Source organism: Pararge aegeria, chromosome 6 (genome assembly GCF_905163445.1).
Source record: "Pararge aegeria chromosome 6, ilParAegt1.1, whole genome shotgun sequence".
Taxonomy (NCBI): Eukaryota; Metazoa; Arthropoda; class Insecta; order Lepidoptera; family Nymphalidae; genus Pararge; species Pararge aegeria.
Window position 1 is genome coordinate 5,766,001 of NC_053185.1, and position 18,516 is coordinate 5,784,516.

Here is an 18,516-nt window from a genome sequence, read left to right on the forward strand (position 1 = left end):
ATTGATCCGTCATGAAGAATGTATACAATTTAGTAGAAGTAAGTACAGCTTAGACGGACGATTGGCGCCGTGGTCAGGGAGTGGGCTCGATTCCCACAACTGGAAAATGTTTGTGTGATGAACATTAATGTTAATAAGCATTCATAAAAATATTCATCAGTTATCTTAGTACCCACAACATTAGCTAAGCTTATTTTGGGGCTCGCAAAAAAAGCATTCATACATTTGACTTGTTACACTAATGTTAGTAATGGTGATAACTGCATTCGTTAACTTAAAACTAAAGCTAGGAGGGTTCCAAACTTGACCTGGTCTAATAAGAGCACACAGGAAACTTAGCCAGGTTTTTTTTTGTTATCACCATCTCACAGTCTAGTTAATGTTGAGTTATGAAGTTAGAGCAATTCATACCCAAGCTTTTTTACAATACTTACGGGTAGACTTTTAATAACCATTACAATGCCTATCCTTAGGTTTTTTATAACTTGTACTAGAGATTTTCTTCATTTTAGCACGCCACTGGCTATATGGCGATGTGTGTAATATATTTATAACAGTATAGTATTTGTAAGACAACATATTAGTCTTTATAAACAAAAAGTGGATATAAACAGTCGACTTACAAGAAATGGTCATAAATTAGTGACATCTGCATATCGTCTGCGAAAGGTGCAGAAGTCATTTGTGGGATTGAGTATAAGTATTATAATATTATAAGTATTAATTTAATTTTTTTGAATTTAATTTTTTTGCATTGCAATTTATGCATTGGTAGGTAAATCTTGCAAACATTAATAGTAATTTATTACCGTGAGGTTACTATACAATTGATGAATTTCTTAATGACAAGGTTGCTTGGAAGCATCCGGCTCCGCTTTCATCTCTCACAAGATAGAAAAATGAATTTTAAAATATAAAATGTAAATTGTTGATATTGGAAAAGAGCAACTGCTGAGTTTCTTGCCGGCTTCTTCTCGGTAGTATCTGCCTTCCGAACCGGTTTTAGAGTCACTACACACAGACAGACTTGACGTTTCAAAAGTGCTTATATTAAGACCTTAAATAAATGAATTTTGTGTATTGTCGTATTATATTTTTTTTTTTATTTCTTCATGACAGAGTTCGTCCGGGGAAGTACTACCGCTATGCACAGTTCTGTCGACAAGCATTGTTGCATTGTTGTGTTTGAAGCGCGTAGTTGCCGGTTTTATTACAGCCACATGAGCCTTAACACCAGGATGATAGACACAGAGCGGTGAATTACTGGATTTGTTACTAGCTTTCCCTGCGAAGTAATGCTCAATTATTTCTATTTAAAAAAACAATTACCATAATTCGAAACTATCGTACAAATCGATGTCATTTTTTTTTATAGTAAAAGCACGCATTCTCTTACAATACCCGTTCTACGCACGTTTCGCTCCGATGCCGGAGCATCCTCAGGAATATCGACGTTACCACGAGAAATTTCCGGTTCAGTCCGTCTGCCTTTCCAGGCTTATTTCTGGCTTGCTTATCTGGAAACGGAAAAACGCAATATTTTTCGTCTGCGAACGAAGTCGCGTGTAATTGCTAGTTTAATAAATAGCTTGTGTAACTTTGATTTGTGTAAGTCGTTAAATTTGGACCTACTTTTTGGAAGATCCGAGGTAGATAAACAGTTGATTTATACATTTTATTTCACGCTTTCGTGATCACATACCTACCTATACATTAAATTATCTATTTTACATATTGTTTTAACTTATGTGAACGTCAAATAAAAACTGGTGATGAATTTGAGACAGAAAGTGGAATAAAAAAAATATTTCCGGTTTGAAGTACCAATATACCTAGCTTTTCTATTCTAGCTTGTTTCCCAGTGGTCAGATTAATGGTAGGGCTAGTCTAACCAACGGATATTTAAATTCCCAGTGGTCAGATCCACGATCGATATCGATCGTGTATTTTGTATTTTATTTTTTAATATGACTGCCAGTTACAACGTAGTAGTAGATGCTTTTGTGACAAAGCTTGCCCGGGGGAGTGTGACCACCTTGCTTATTTCTATTATAGTGTTCCTTGCATGCTTTGTTTATAGGCGACGGTTTTCCCCTTACTATTAGGTATAACTATCGGCCAGGTCCGTAAATTTTTTCTCATATAATGTTATTGTGATCATAACGGACTTATAATATAATAACGTTTGTATCATAACGATATGCCTCTTTTATACAATTAATTATACTAGCCTTACAATCTTTGTATATATGTTTAGCTGTTGATTAAGATTGATATGTCTCTGTGTTTTCTCGCAAAACCAACTTTTTGGAAATTAATCGGCCGGTCGGTTAAATTGACGGCCGACTGGTGCAGTGGGCAGCAACCCAGCCTGCTAAGTCCAAGGCTGTGGACTCGATTCCTACAGCTGAAAAATGTTTGTGAGATAAATATTAATGTTTTTCAGTATCTGGGTGTTTATATGTATATTATAAGCATTTATTTATATTATTCATAAAAAATATTCATCACTCCTACCTAACCATAACACAAGCTACGCTTACTTTGGGGCTAGATGGCGCTGTGTGTATTGTCGTAGTATATTTATTTTATTTAAATGCGAAGGTGTGTTTATTTGTCCTTACTTTACGCCCTGACTAAGCGTCCAATCGACTTGATTTTTAGCCTAGAGTTAGTTAAAAGGAAGGAGAGTAGCATAGTCTAGGTACTTTTTGTCACAGAAATACAAACGGTTCCCACGGATTTAAAAAAAAAAAAAAAAGAGGCGATCAACGAACTTATTAGTGAGTATATATTCAGAATGAATGCACCTACAAATCCATTCTAAATATATCCAATTAGACAAAGATAATACAAACACATTGTAAACGTTCCCTAATGTGTAGTGGTTTAATCTATTTCCTGCAGTACAGTGTTTAGCCATTTGCGGATAGTGCAAGCTATAAACTTATATTATCCGCTCCTAACCGTGGGTTGGTCGTGATAAATGATTAGAATATAAATCAGTGATTAAATTTCTCTGTAATACCTATTTTACCGCTATTATTCCACTAATGATTAATTAAAATTATACTATTTACTTAACTATTTATTGCACAGATAGAGAATGTTTTCTGTTGTTTTCTAAGGAGTTCTATCCTCCGTCATCGTAGATTTCAATCAGAAAATCAAAGATGGATAATATACAGATCATCAGAGATATTTGTTTATATTAGTAAAGATAAGGTTATTTTTTATGTACTTTCAACTTTATCCCAATTCTTATTATTGTAATGTTTGTATTTTTTTTTTCTTTGTGAAAATATTTATTGTTGACGGTTAACCAGCTGTCTAACATCAGTAATAGTATACGTTGTAGTTTGAAGCAGTTTATTTAATAATTTAATATATTTTTCCGTCGCTAGAATATTGATTAAAATAACTTAACAATGAAATTATACATCCGTTGTCACCCACACTAGGTAATCCTGTAGTGTTGGTCTGACATAAAAAGCATTAGCAGGTTTCATCATTATCACATCAACCCATTCCGTGAAAAGTCGCAAGTACATATCCTGAAGGTTCTAAAATTTTTATATGCATTTTATAATTTATAAAACCGTTTATCTTCATTACTAAAAATCTTATTAAGTCCAATTCGTCCAGTAGTTTGAACTATGCGTTCATTGATCAGTCGGTCTGTCGGTCACATTTTAATTTTATCTATATCTATAAAAATAAATTGCTGTTCGTTAGTCTCACTAAAACTCGAGTACGTCTCGACCGATTTGGCTAATTTAGGTCTTAAAATATTCATGGAATTCTAAGGACGGTTAAGGAATTTAAAAAAAAAATCCTTAAACAGACGATAAAAGAAAAAATCTTCCGCACCTGTTTGCCACTTAACTCCTAAAAATCTGGATCGATCTTGATGAAATTTTGTATAATTTTTTCAATGGGTTACTAAACATAATTAGATCGCGTAAAACGTAGGTGGAGCTGATTTACTGGGCAAGACGACGTCTGCCAAGTCCGTTAGTATTTCATAGATATATATACCTACGAGTAGGTTCAGATATTGAGTATCTTATCGATGTTAATTCTCTTCAACAGAAAGTTGGGGTCAGACCGACGGTCACCGCTTCACATACCCTGCGTCTCCCCTGCTGACGCAAGGTGCTGACGTGACTCCTGAAGCATTATGCCCTCAGGAATCTGGACTCGGCGAGGAGTGTGTACATGTGAAACATGTCCCTCTCCACTCAACTGTAGAACTCGTCATGTTAGATCAAGGTAAATATTTATCATATTTCTACTTTTCTCATGTTTGATGGAGTAGTTATTTAGAAATTCTGTGGTAAACTATTTTGCCTAGCGCTATGTGAGCGCTGTTTGGCTCGAAAGAGGCAATTTGGTAATTTTGGATATAAGAATTTTCTCTGGTCTGGCCATTCAAAGGTGTTGCATTCGAGTTGCCTGCCATTTTATAGGTATTATTATGAACATCTTATAAGAAACGGAAGCAAAAAATTAGAGATCCTTGTGTAAATTACAATAATGTAACCCAAAGTGGCGCTGAGTTAACTATTGATGATGCATAAAATGTATGTGCTATATGATTAAAGAACTCATCATTCCCTAAAAAAAATCCGGAAAGATATCTATCTAACTATCATAGTTAAGCCACAATGACAGCTTTAAGAAGTGGCCAATAGAAAATTACACTACTATACATTTAGTCCTCGGATTGCCGTTGAAACCGCGTATCCGGCCCATTACCGGTTACAGGTCTCCTCCCACAATGAGAAGGGTTTAGGCTTTAGTCCACCATGCTGGCCCAGTGCGGATTGGTGGACTCCACATGCTTTTTACAACATGAAGAACTCCCAGACATGCGGGTCGCTAACGTGGATGTGACGTTTGATAATATAAAAACTTGCATTAAGACTACATGTGATTATTTATCAACTTTCCATACAATACTTGATACGAACCCTGTGTAAGCGACTAGCTTAATTGCATTATTAAACTAATACACAGTGTTTACCGTATTAATTAAATTAGCACACGGTCGTCGAAAGCTTTCCCAATATTTATTTTGGACAGTGGCGTGGGAACTTTGTCTAAATGTTTGAGTTTGTCTATTGATGCAAACATAAATGTAAATATGTAGATTACACAAATATTGGCCTGACACATTCGTTTTTGTTTCAAAAGTGATGGTGACTTTAATTATTGCTGATTATAAAAAAGTGTTACATTGAGCATCATCCTCTTACCGGAGCACTATAGTGCACGGGTCTCCTCGCACAATGAGAAGGGTTTAGGCCGGAGTCCACCAAGCTGACCCAATGCGGATTGGCGGACTTCACACGACTTTGAAAACATTATAAACAGTGGCGTGCACTGGGTTTATTACCAGGGTATGCATACAGCAAGAAAATTGCACAGAACGAGTAAATTTCTCCTCCTTTTCGAGTTATATATCAATTTTAGGGTAGGCAGTGCTTTTGTGAATGTATGAAGTGCACGCCACTGATTATGAAGAACTCCCAGGCATGCGGATTTCCTCACGATGTTTTCCTTCACCGTTGGAGCAAGTGTTTTTTTAATGACCTAAAACGCACATAACTTAGAAAAGTTAGGTACGTGCGGGATGCGAACTCTGCCCCCGGAAGTGAAGCGGGCAATCTTAAATCCGAATTTAGAATAATTCTAATCCGGATGAATACAGGTGACTTTTTATCCCAAGAAAACACACACGTTTCCTCGCGATTGACCAAAAAGCTTTAGGTATATCTGTTTGTCTATCGTTTTTCTTAGACGTGTGTAGATAAACCTCTTGAAATGAACACATGAATATACAAATATTATTAATTTATATACTATACTTATTTGACGTCCGTTTAACATTTTTATCAATAGAATTCCTCCGACATGAAAAGTAATAATTCAAATGTTACACACGTAGAAAATACGTTTGCGCTTTCGCTAAAATAAATTGTAGTTATTCCTTTGCGAATTAAGCTTAAGAGGTTTAACTTTCCTTGGAAAGTTAGAAATAACATAACATACCTATGTCTGCCACTTAAGCAGACTCATCAAAGGCCTGAAAGAGGCTTGAAGAGGCGCATAAATTGTAATTTATTTGCGTAAATTGCGCATAATGCACTGCTGTAGATACAAGTATGTTACTTGTTAATGACTTATACTAGCACATAATTATAAACTAGCACCACACGTGGATTTATCCGTGTAAGTTATATACAAAGGTGTTGTATAAAGGTGTGTAAATATATACGTATGTATATATACATACGTATATATTTATTTATTTATTTATTTAGGAAAACCAACCGCTAATACATTTTTTCTTGTCCAAGTTTTTACGTTGTGAGCTATGTAAATGTTCAGTACAGGTTTTCACAACGTTTGCAAATAATTTCAAAATTAATTACATTTTATATATAACTGCATTACAAAATAAATGTCGAAAAATATTTTACTTATTAATAAGGTTATAATTTTAAAAATAAAATAGAATTAAAATTAAAATTCAAGTTAAATAAAAAAAAAATTAAAAAAAAAAATTTAACATCAATGTCCAAGTTTAAGCTTCTTAATATTTATACATATTTTTGAATATTTGATATTTTTGATATAAATATATATATACAGATATTTTTTGTGTATATTTTGTTTGTGTAGGTATTCGTATGTAGTTATTTGAATGTAGGTTTATAATAATTTAACACCACCTATTTGTTCTCGCTCTTGATTTGCCAATCCTAAGGCAGAGATCGCTTTTAAGATATAAGGCCGCCTTTTGTATTTTACTCCACTCTTTGTGTTTCTCTCTATTCGTCCTTTATTTTCCTCACTGTGTAGTGGTGTACAAATAAGGATTTTAACTAAATAATAAATAATCGTACATACTAAGCTATCCCAGGTATAAATGCATTATATGCGGTGTAAAAGAGCAAATGAACAACCCCACTTTTAGTATCATTATAATTTTACGCTTGCTAAGTATTTTCGAAGTTTTTGACATCACTCGAATAATACTGTAAGTAACACATAGTCAAAATAACTTACTAATTTGGCTACCACTCTGCGCCAATACAGGTGTGTGGGCTTTTAACAACTTTTATCACAAGTTAGTGAAAAAACAGAAATCGACTGCTTACGACGACATGTTCTCTAAGGCAATTTGAAACAGTCACTTTCCTAAATCTGTATTAAAATTCTTTTAATAGAAAACACAATACCTATAAATTTTTGGCCCGACCCGGGATTCGAACCCAAGACCTCCGATCTGTAGTTGAACGCGCTAACAACAAGACCAACTAGGCAGCTATAGTAGATTGACGGCCGACTGGCGCAGTGGGCAGCGACCCTGCTTTCTGAGTCCAAGGCCGTGGGTTCGATTCCCACAACTGGAAAATGTTTGTGTGATGAGCATTAAGTGTTTTTCAGTGTCTGGGTGTTTTATGTATTTTCTAAGTATTTATGTATATATAATTCATAAAAATATTCATCAGTCATCTTAGTACCCATAACACAAGCTACGCTTAGTTTGAGTCTAGATGGCGATGTGTGTATTGTCGTAGTATATTTATTTATTATTTATTATTATTATAGTCAACTACATGAAGATTAAATTCCCAAAAATTTGAATTATAATTCTCAAGAGCGTCAACAATTTTAAAATAATACTGTTTTAGCGATGGTAGTGACGATATGAAATAGCCTTACGATATGTCTGATCAGTCTGTTCCATTACTAATCACTCATCTTTATTAGGGCCTTAACTTAATGGTTAGATAGTTTTTTTTATTGGAAATATATCAATATGTCTCTATCCATCAGTTAAAGGTTTTTGGGCAATTATGAAACTGGCCGAATCAAACATATCCCAATCTATATTTATCAGTGGTTTATTTTGTCACGGTGATCAAAATTCCACTGATTTCATATATTAAACTGTAACCATGATAAATCTAGCGTAAAGAAAGGGTACAAATAAAATCTGCATGCATTTAAAGACGTACGTAAAACATCTAGTTACATTGACTTATTTTTTTGTCGTTTTTATTAAAGCGTTTTTTACACTTGCCGCAGATATGCAGGTTCAAAACTTGCCAGTTCCGGTATTAAGCATTTTAAATTTATAAATTTTACATTACGTTTGAACCTGCAATAAAACTTTGGACAACTTAGGCAGTTTTTACAACTGAATGTCTATGTGTCGATACTGCAATCTTAAAAGCTCGTTTGTAAAAGCAAATTGCTTTTTCTAGACGCTCTTAAACTGACGGAAGGTGTTTAAAGTAAATATTCACATACTTAATACTTTTGAAATGACATGAGACACAGTTTAGATATTGTTAGAAATGAATGGGAAACGACTTAAATATGTTTACATTCTAGCGAGTGTGAGGTTCCGGTGTGTTTAAGACAAAGTGCCTTAAATGGATACAGGAAATTGACTAATATTTGTTTCGGTACGAGAAGGTGAATGCTCTAGCTTTCTAGAACTAGAATTATGGTATTGACAGATTTATCAACAGAGGTTTTATGGTCGTATTTTATAACATCATAGAATGAATAACATCTTTAGCCTATTTAAGCCTAGCTTTATCTTTGAAAGGATCTTTCTTTATGGGGTTTTATAGAGCACAGACCCACCAATCTATTGCAATATGGTGTAGCAGGTTTCACTACACATATAAGTGATATAACTGGGATCAACGCGAAATGCTGCAAGGTGGGCAACGCGAATTAACTACAAATTTTTCGAGCAGATGGCCCAGCCATGTTTTTTTCGCTGTGAAAAATACATAGATTAGTAATAATTTAAGTTCAACCTAATTTAGAAGCACTTAGCACCTTAAGCCTTAAAAGTTTAGCTAGCCAACACGAAATAAAATAGCTTGGTAAGATTAGACCTCTCCCAAAGGCTCCTTAAACCAAAAGCGTGTTTGATTAATCGTTTTATATACATTGCATCATTTGACGAAGTACTTAGGGCTACTGAACACAGCTTCACACACACATAGGGAGAAACAATAAATAAAAAAAAAAAAAAAGTAGCACTCTAGGTTAACCATATTCCAACAATGATGAGCTGACACCTCTTCATAACAAAAGTAGCACGAAGAAGGTGACTGACACCATATCAGATGATAACTGAGTGCGAAACAATTTAAAAAAAAGATACAAATCCGTACCCATCCAAGAAAGATGATGATGTTGAACTACAAATAAATCGGCGGTGATGATGTTGAACTACAAATAAATCGGCGATGATGATGTTGAACTACAAATAAATCGGCGATGATGACGTTGAACTACAAAGAAATCGGCGAATTACATTCATAGGTTGAAACTTTTATGTCTATATTGAAAATTGATTCGTATTCATGAGAGATGGGCATGTTTGGAAGCCAATCAAGTATCGAAGTAATCAATATCGGACCATTCAAAAAGGGTTAAGATATCCAATCTCGGCGGAACACTCATAAAGTAAATAACAGGCCTCCGAGGTAAATAGCAACATAAACATATATCTACCATCATTTTATTAGTCGGTATGTGTACAGTATCAAATATAAGTACACTTTGGGCTTTGGTAAACTTTCGTGTAGATAGATTCACTTAGTAGGAATAGCACTGTTTGTGACTGAATTCGTCCGGGCCATGCTTAATGCCGAAAACCAGCATTATTGCAATTCCGGTCTAAAGGAAGTGGTTGCCGGTGTAATTACAGGCATCTGGCATATGAAGCTTAACACTGGCATATGACGATTAAATTAATCCATAAAAACTTAAATCGACTACCACAATGATTAAAAAATTACCTTGTGGTGTTATAAATGTTATTATTTACACCTTTATAGATCTTATAATTATAAATGACGTTATTGCTATTTTTGTTACCTATCTGATTTAATTGACATAATAATTTGCTCCAAATTTACAAATAATGTGTATATTGATAAAACAAATCTAAAAATTGCATAAAACGTTCCATATAATAATATTAATTAACCGCCAACCGATGGCCATTTGACATGACCGTAATAAAAACGTATCTTTAATTTTTTGGAAAAGAAGACTTGTGAGAGTGATTTGTTCCTAAGAACAGTATAATGTTGTTGGCAAAACTGAAATGTCGTTTGGGGTATGTTTTGTTTATAGTTCATGAATTGGCTTGTGACTTTACATATTATAGTAATTGATACATGTAGTGGATACCTCCTATTAAGCATCAAAATGTATCAGAAGGCCTCACTTTTCTAAGGCAACAAAAGACAATTACCAAGAATTAGGGTTGTTTCTTGGTGTATACAGTATGTGTGTGTGTGTGTGTGTGTACGCGCCCGTGTGTGGGCGCGTTCTTTAATGATTATTACTCAACTTATGTTCGAGATAATAGCAGAACAGACGAACCAACTTGCTCTCAGCATTCATTGAGATCTAGGAAATATCTTCTCGATAACAAATTGACAGCAACGCTAAAAATATAATAAAAACATAAAAATACGACTTAGGAACGTCCTAAACTATAATTATAAATTCCTACCTACCTACCTACCTAAAAATAATAAATGTACCTACTAATCTTGAAACAGTTTTTTTTTTATAAAAAATTAAAGAAATGAAAGTTAAAGTCGTTTACACTATTTTGTAGCTAATTATTATTAAGAGCAGCATCATAATACTATATAATAGGCGACATGTTATTTTTTAAGGCCTGGCTGGCTAAGCTACAAACTCCTGTCACCTCAGGGAATCATATTACCAAATTTTATTCAACTGTCGTAGTTTATTTGTGTATAGCGTCGGATTTTATAAAAAACGAAACTAGCGCGGAAAAAGTCGCTGTCAATAGTTAATTCGCTATTAAATCGGTTTATATGATGTAAAATATAAAATAGTACATACTTAGAACAAATCACTCACCCAGTGTTTGACAGGTGTTACGACAGCCAATCGCGATCATGAATCGGTCACTTTCTCAAACTTTGATTGCAACATTAAGAATTTATGTAAGTACACAAATTGTATACCCACCGGCGGGCGGTTCATGTTTGAGAAGATAAATGTTGATGACCTGTCACTGATGATCTAGGTTGATAGGGCAGCTGATAAATGATGGAATTTTAAGAATTAATTTGGTAATCTAACGTAACTAAAATGATTGTTTTTATTGTTAATGATCACTTGATTATGGGTTTGAAGTGTCCGTGTCCGTGTGTTTGTGTTCGTGTCCTTGTGTGTGTGTCCGTGTCCGTGTTTTTTAGCGTGTGTGTGCGCGTGTGTATGTGTTTTTCTGTGGAGTCGTATTTCCTGAATAGATTTTGATTTTGTTTTTTTAAAGGTGAATTAGTTGGGAAGGTATCTATGTTTCATGAAAATTCGGTTTAAGACGGCCACCGCCAAAAAAATTAAGCAGTAAACATTTTTTTTTTCACAACTCCCTAAATATCAATATGTGTATCAAATGAAAGGGTTTGACTAGTAAAATAAATTTTTAAATTTATATATTATTTAAAAAGCTTTCAGCTTTAATACTGAAAGTTCTTCAAGCAAAATAGTGGAAGTAGTTAAAGAATCGGGTGCCGTGTTTACTACACATTACCCTTCCGCGTTTTAAAGGATATAACGGTTATTACTACGAAAAAGCTTTTATGCTTCTAAGAAAATTACTTCTTACGTGTTATTACCTCAAGTGCAATCAATTTTTAAATTTTTTTTAAACCTTTCAGAATTCCATAACAATTTATTATTTTTATTGTAATTTCTCGTTTAGGCGAAACTTACAAGAGAAATTACAATAAAAAGGCTTCACCTAATTTAAGAAAGGAATCCAATTAAAAAAAATGAGGAGTATTACGAGTATATACATAACTAATATTTTTTTTCTTATTTGCCTCACTTTTTAGAGTAAAAATATAAATAAATAATGTAACAAAAACTCATGAAGTCCTCTTTATATTTTATTTACTTTAACGCACTTGTTTTTATTCAATTTTTAAAATGTACTTTACCGTACAAAGTAACGAAATACTCGTAATACTCCTCATTTTTTAACAATAGGTTTCCTTTCTTAAATTTGGGAGCATTGGATGAAGCCTCCGTATGAGAGATTTCAATAAATGATAAATGCTGATGGAACGCTGAAAGGTGATTACGGGTTTCGCCTTCATTGAACAAATATCGCTCGGCTGGCTGAATTCTATACCATGTTTCCTATTGTATAAACTATAGTGTCTATGTCGTACAGTGACATCTAATGCAATAAGGGTTGTCTATCAGATATCGCTAAAAGCGATAATGCCTTTTGTATTCTACTTATTTATATCTCTGCTTTTCTTAAATTCATGTTGTAACTGTTTGTGGTATTGTACACATATAGTCAAAATTTACGGACAAAGTAAGAAATATGATAATAAGGTGTCAAAGAGCAATGGAACGAAGTATTATGAACGTCAGAAGAATCCATAAAATTCGACATTCTCTGATCAGACAACAAACCAAAATAACCGATGCCCTCGCCTATACTCTAAAAGCAAAATGGAAGTGGGCTGGTCATGTGGTCACTTACCGACAATAGATGGACCTTCAGGTTAACGAAATGGCCAGGCCCAACAGGTAACCGTGCTAGAGGTAGACCGCACTATCGGTGGGAGGACGACATCAAAAACGTGGCTGGACCAAACTGGATGCTGAAAGCGAAAAACAGGCAGCTCTGGCTATCTCTGGAGGAGGCCTTGACCTTGAAAAAGGGTTCTTCATAACGGAGTTTTTTATTTAATTATTATAACTATTATTATTATTATTTTATTTCACTTTATATACTTAAAATTAAGGATAAATATGAAACTATGTAAATGTATGAAGAAATAAAAGGCTTTTTTTTTTTTATTATTATTTATTTATTACACATATAGTCAAAATAAAATAAAGACTTGCAATGACTTGAAATGTACAATGGTAAAACTAAGTACAATAAAAATCCAAAAAGTTAATTATGAAAAATTGAGTTCCAGAAAAAGATTTCTAGTTCTTTAAGATTCATTTTAATCAAGAAATAGGTCTTATTTTATAATCCTATATTCCATATTTTATAACAACTAGAACACATATACAGTTTCAATCCATTTCCTATTCCATTTAATCCACCGTGTGGTGATGGCAGATCAGAATACAGTTGTCACCGCGCCTCCTCTTCCCACAGGTGTATAATAAACGGGCAGTGGCGTCTTCTTCGCCTATACTACCACCTACTGCGATCACCAATCCGTCTGTTTTAGGGCAAACCCTCCCCTAGGGAGAGGCATTTAGGTCCAGTAGTAGAATATTGTTATATTAAAGAAAATTCCATTGAAATTTATCGTAAAAGATCTGAATAAAACAAAATTAGATCGACTCATGTGAAATCAAGAAAAGATCAAATCGTCGCGATACATACGTGTGTGATACGGATGTGGTTTCTATCAGCTGATTGATTATAGTTATCTCTTAATACCTGACGCATATTAAATTTCTGTGCAATCGAAGACTTCCGTATTCATTACAGAGTACTTTCTATCTATAAATGAGTTATTCGCTTAATACTTTTTAGAAAAATAAATAGAGTAAAACACATGAAGCTAACTTTTTTGTTCATAAATTATTATGCTCTCACTCGATAGAAAGGCGTGGCGTAGACTAAAATTAAATGCTTTAGCCTGGTGGGAGGCTTCGGCGGTGCTAGTTACCACCCTACTGACAAAGATGTACCGCTAATCGATTTAGCGTTCGGGTACGATATCGCGCAGAAACCGAACAGGGGATATACCTGCCATACTCCCTAACAGGTTAGCGTGGTACCATTTTAGACTGCATCAACACTTACCACGTGATCTGCAGTTCAAAAGTAACTAGCAATGGCATAAATCATCGTATCAATTTATTACCGGCCCAATAAAGGAAACGAGTTTCCTCCCACACTCAGAAGGGGTTAAGGCTGTAACCCAAGACGCTGGCCCAGTGCGGATTGGTGAACTCCACAGACCTTACGGAGAACATTACAAAAAACAGAAAGCATGCAGGTTTCCTCGCAATATTTACCTTTACCGGTGCAGCAAGTGATATTAAGATTGTTTAAAACGCACATAAGTTAAAAAAAATCACGCACATAAGTAGACCGTAGAGGTGTGTGCTAGGATTCAAACTTGGCCCCTCGAAAGTGATATCGAGGTCCTACCCACTGGGCTATCAGCGCTTTGTCCAATATGAGATCCATTAAATGGTTTTATTTAACTTGTTTAGTGGAAAAACCCCATTTTCCAATCCATCTGCAGAATGCTCCGATCAGGTTTACGCTATTTTAAACATTAATTATTTAAATGTATGCAAATGATGAAATCGATGTCGTTAAGTGAGGTAGAATTTTGTGTTACTGCTTTAAATATTTGCAATTCATCACGCAATTAAGCATTTTGAGGTTCAACGGTTACTGGTATAAAAAGTGAGTGTGTATTAGAATCACTTTTTATTTTTTAATCTGTATTTGTTTGTATTTTTTTTAATGATAACCCAATAACTATGCGGTTTGTAAAAAAAACCATCACCTAAGAATGAATGTCATAATTAATTCCATTTGATCATGTAAACTCGAAATTCAAATATCGTTTTTTTTGTATATTTAAATAGCGGGCAAACGTGAAAGTGGGTCACTTGATATGAAGTGGATATCGTCACCCCTAAACGCACCAGAGGGGTCACCATTGCGTTGCCCATGACTTTCTTACTCTTACCTATTTTGAAATTATAATCAATAAAAAAAAATTTAGTAACTCAGTAAGCACTTTCAAAGCAAGTAAAATTGTTTGTAGTGACTCCAGCGGTTCGGAAAAAAATCACCGTAAGGGGTTTTAACATTTTAGTAAAAAAAAAACAGAATCCAAAAGAGAACAATTTAACCAACTGCCAACCAATATACTCGTATAGCATTCCTTAACTTTACTAAAGTTATACATTGGTTATGAAGTCTTATGACACGTTATGGCATTGCGTTAGACAAAGTTCCGGTCTAAATGCTTTGTCTCTATTTATACGAAATAATCCACGCTGTCTTACCCACTCTGCCATAATCGTATGGAAGCACCTAGATATATGTGAGTGCATCTTTGAGTTATGAAATTCAAAAATTAAATTGGGAGGTTTGAAATTGCATATTACAGTGGCTATGTATTCAATACTCACTGATACATCAACATAAATAGACTATAAAAGTCCTCTTCTGGACTAAAAACCTCTTCCAACGGGAGTCTTTGCCTATAATCACCACGGTGAGCCTTACACTCGGTTTATTTATTTATACACTTTATTTGAACACCACAAAAAAAAAACAATGGACATAACAAGATAACAAGAGGAAACTTAAAAAATCGTTTGTCTGTAAAGTCGGTTTACTGACTAACTTGATAGTTAAACGTGACAACGTCATAAGAAAATACTGATGGAATGGTTGCATTTTTCAAAACAATATTTTAATTTTATTGGTTTTATAGATATTTTGTATGTATGTAGAGACCTTTACCTCCTGTAAATGGAACTCAAAATTGAATTGATCAAGTTAAATTTATTTTTACGCATAAATACACTTATGTAATTTTCTTTTTTGACAATGTACATAGTTTTTACAAGTATGAATGATATTTATCCAACTACGCGGTATGTAAAGAATACGTTAAGACACAAAAAAAAACATATAACTAATTGAGTATTCATATTTCATGTCATTTTATCCGAATGGCAGTAAAACTCATAACTCATACCTAAGTATGATGACTTTGGCTCACTAGTTCTATTATATTCCGTGGTTCTAAGAAAACATTAAAAATGTAGAATGGGGCAAACCGCATGGCATTGTAAAGACAGATTTCACAATGAACGCAGTACCCAGTCAAATAGCAATTACATCAGTAATGGCATATTTTCATAGAATAACGTAAATCATAATATAGGTTTGTGGGTTACTGTAGCTCAAAGAAAGTTGACTGAGCTAGGTAACAAGATATTTAAGTTTCTCTCTCTGATATTAAATAGTATGACATGCAACTTTAGCACAGAATATACCTGTCATAATACCTATTGCCTCACTAGACAAAATGTCTAGTTGCCATAAACCAAATTTGGGTTCTTGTATTAATTACTTGAGTACACGTAGGTATACCTATTGAGTTGTTATGACTAAGATTCCTTAGATTACCTGGAACCGTACTTAAGTTTTATGAGTTTGAATTATGGGCGCCTGCCTATTTAATCTTATAATAACTATTATTCACAGAATTAAGATCATACAGAAACCGTGTAAACGACTAATATTGAAGCATCAATAACCACTCCACTTTAGTAATGTTTCTCGAACAGGCGTCTAGTTACTTCATATCATTTAGCAGTTGACGGTTATTATTTTACCTCTAAAGTTAGTTAAAATAGGAAAATGGAAAATAGTTTGTGGGCTAGCAACATTCCACGGGAGTGAAGTGGTACTGTTTTTGGAGACAATGTACTGCATACAATAATGGCTGAATGAGGATTCTGTATGTTACTAACTCAGTGCTATTATTATGTAATTAACTATCTTGAGTATCTTTATCGTACCTAAGTCTATAAAAATTACACTTAAAGTCCTTTAATCAAATATTATATATTCTGTAATATTTACATTGCTTACACTTTCATAGAATACTGAATAACGCATATATTGTGTATAAAAGTCACATTCAACTGCAACACATTGTAGACTGCATTGTCCCATATCTTTTTAATTAGGTATATCGAAAGACAAAATAATACAGATCGTATAATTTTTTTTATGCAAACGTTATAAGTTTATACTATAAAATACACTTCATCGTCATCATATCAATCGATAGACGTCCACTGCTGGACATAGGTCTTTTGTAGGGAGTTCCAACTTCCACGGTTCTGTGCCGCTTGGATACCTGCGACGCGCTTAATGTCGTCTGTCCACTAGTTGGGGGTCGCCCAACGCTGCGCTTACCAGTTCGGGGCTGCCACTCCAACACCTTGGGACCCCAACGTCCATCCTTTCTCCGAACTTTGTGCCTGGCCCATCGCCATTTCAGCTTCGCGACTCTTTGAGTTATATCGGTAACTCTGGTTCTTCTACGAATCTCCACATTTCTGATTTGATCGCCTAGAAATACTCCGATAGCTCTCTCTATCGCCCGCTAAGTGATTTGGAGCCTTCTTATGAGGCCCATAAAATACACTTGGTTGGATTATATTTCTTCATTTGCATATTACACGGAAAAATATTGCTCTGAGAATACTTTTATAGCTTTCTTTTTTCTTTACAGGCGGTGAATCAGACCACATTTTCCACTTGCACGGCTACAGTTTCTACGTGGTGGGAATACGACAATTCAACAAAAGTATGGATAAGGAAACCATGGTTAAGATGCACGAAAAAGGTGCACTGTTTCAAAATAAAAACCTTGAAGATCCTGTCATGAAAGACACCATAGTTATACCCAAGTTTGGTGCTGTAGCTTTAAGATTTAAGGCAGATAACCCAGGGTATTGGATGATGAGGGATGAGCGGTCAGCTCACTGGACGAGAGGATTGGATTTCGTATTAAAGGTTAGTTTCATTGCTGATATCCAATTATTTTTACATACCACACACATGATTTTTATTATTAATAATATTTTAAATATTATTCCTACAAGGGGAATTTGGTTAAGAGTTAACTATAATATTTAAGAACTGTATACAATCTATACTTATAATAAAACTGTAACTGGAAAATTTCTGTACGTTAAATATATTTTGAAAATTTTGACCGGGGGATGCTTTATAATCGATACTGAGTCAAAAACAGATTTTTATTTAATTTTCATTCATTTTCTCATCATTTTTCTCCATCGCGCCAAAGGAAGTATAACTTCAAAAAACTGACGCAAAACATCCGCATGCCTTAGAGTTCTTTATAATATTCTCAAAGGCTTGTAAAGTCTACCTAATTCAAATGCAATTCACAAAAAGAGTTGGTTTAAATTTCATTTTTATATCTTTTTAATTTGTTCATAGGTCGGAGAGCAGAGGGACTTCGTGCAAGCGCCGAGAGACTTCCCGAAATGTGGTTCCTACGTAGGGCCAGAATATTTCCTGATATAATTCATCTAGACTGATAACGTTACCATTATTGTTAAGCTCGGTTTATTTATTGGTATGTGATACGATTATGTGATTGCTTCGACTGTAACTATACATATTTACCTAGTAAGTAACAGCATTGTTTTATTTTACCTTTTCTTATTATTTAAGGTGTTTTAAGACACACAATGTTGTATTATTTCGCTGTATATGGAATAGCCTAGTGGTTAGGAGTTGGGCTACAGTTCCGGGGGGCTAAGTTCGAATCCTACAACGCACCTCTAACTTTTGTAAGTTATGTGCGGTTTAAGTAATTAAAATATCACTAGCTTCAACGGTGAAGGAAAAACATCGTG

The 18,516-nt window shown here is 34.3% G+C and overlaps 1 protein-coding gene across 1 annotated transcript in view; it reads left to right on the plus strand.

Annotated features, from left to right (window-relative positions):
* The window catches only part of LOC120624503 (laccase-2-like), a 41,342-nt gene extending 23,048 nt beyond the window's left edge, over positions 1-18,294 (plus strand). The window contains exons 4-6 of the mRNA XM_039891090.1: positions 4,093-4,272; positions 17,361-17,644; positions 18,095-18,294. Coding sequence (XP_039747024.1) covers positions 4,093-4,272; positions 17,361-17,644; positions 18,095-18,181 — 551 coding nt within the window. The 3' untranslated portion in view covers positions 18,182-18,294. The remainder of the gene's footprint in view (positions 1-4,092; positions 4,273-17,360; positions 17,645-18,094) is intronic.
* The last annotated feature ends 222 nt before the right edge of the window (positions 18,295-18,516 follow it).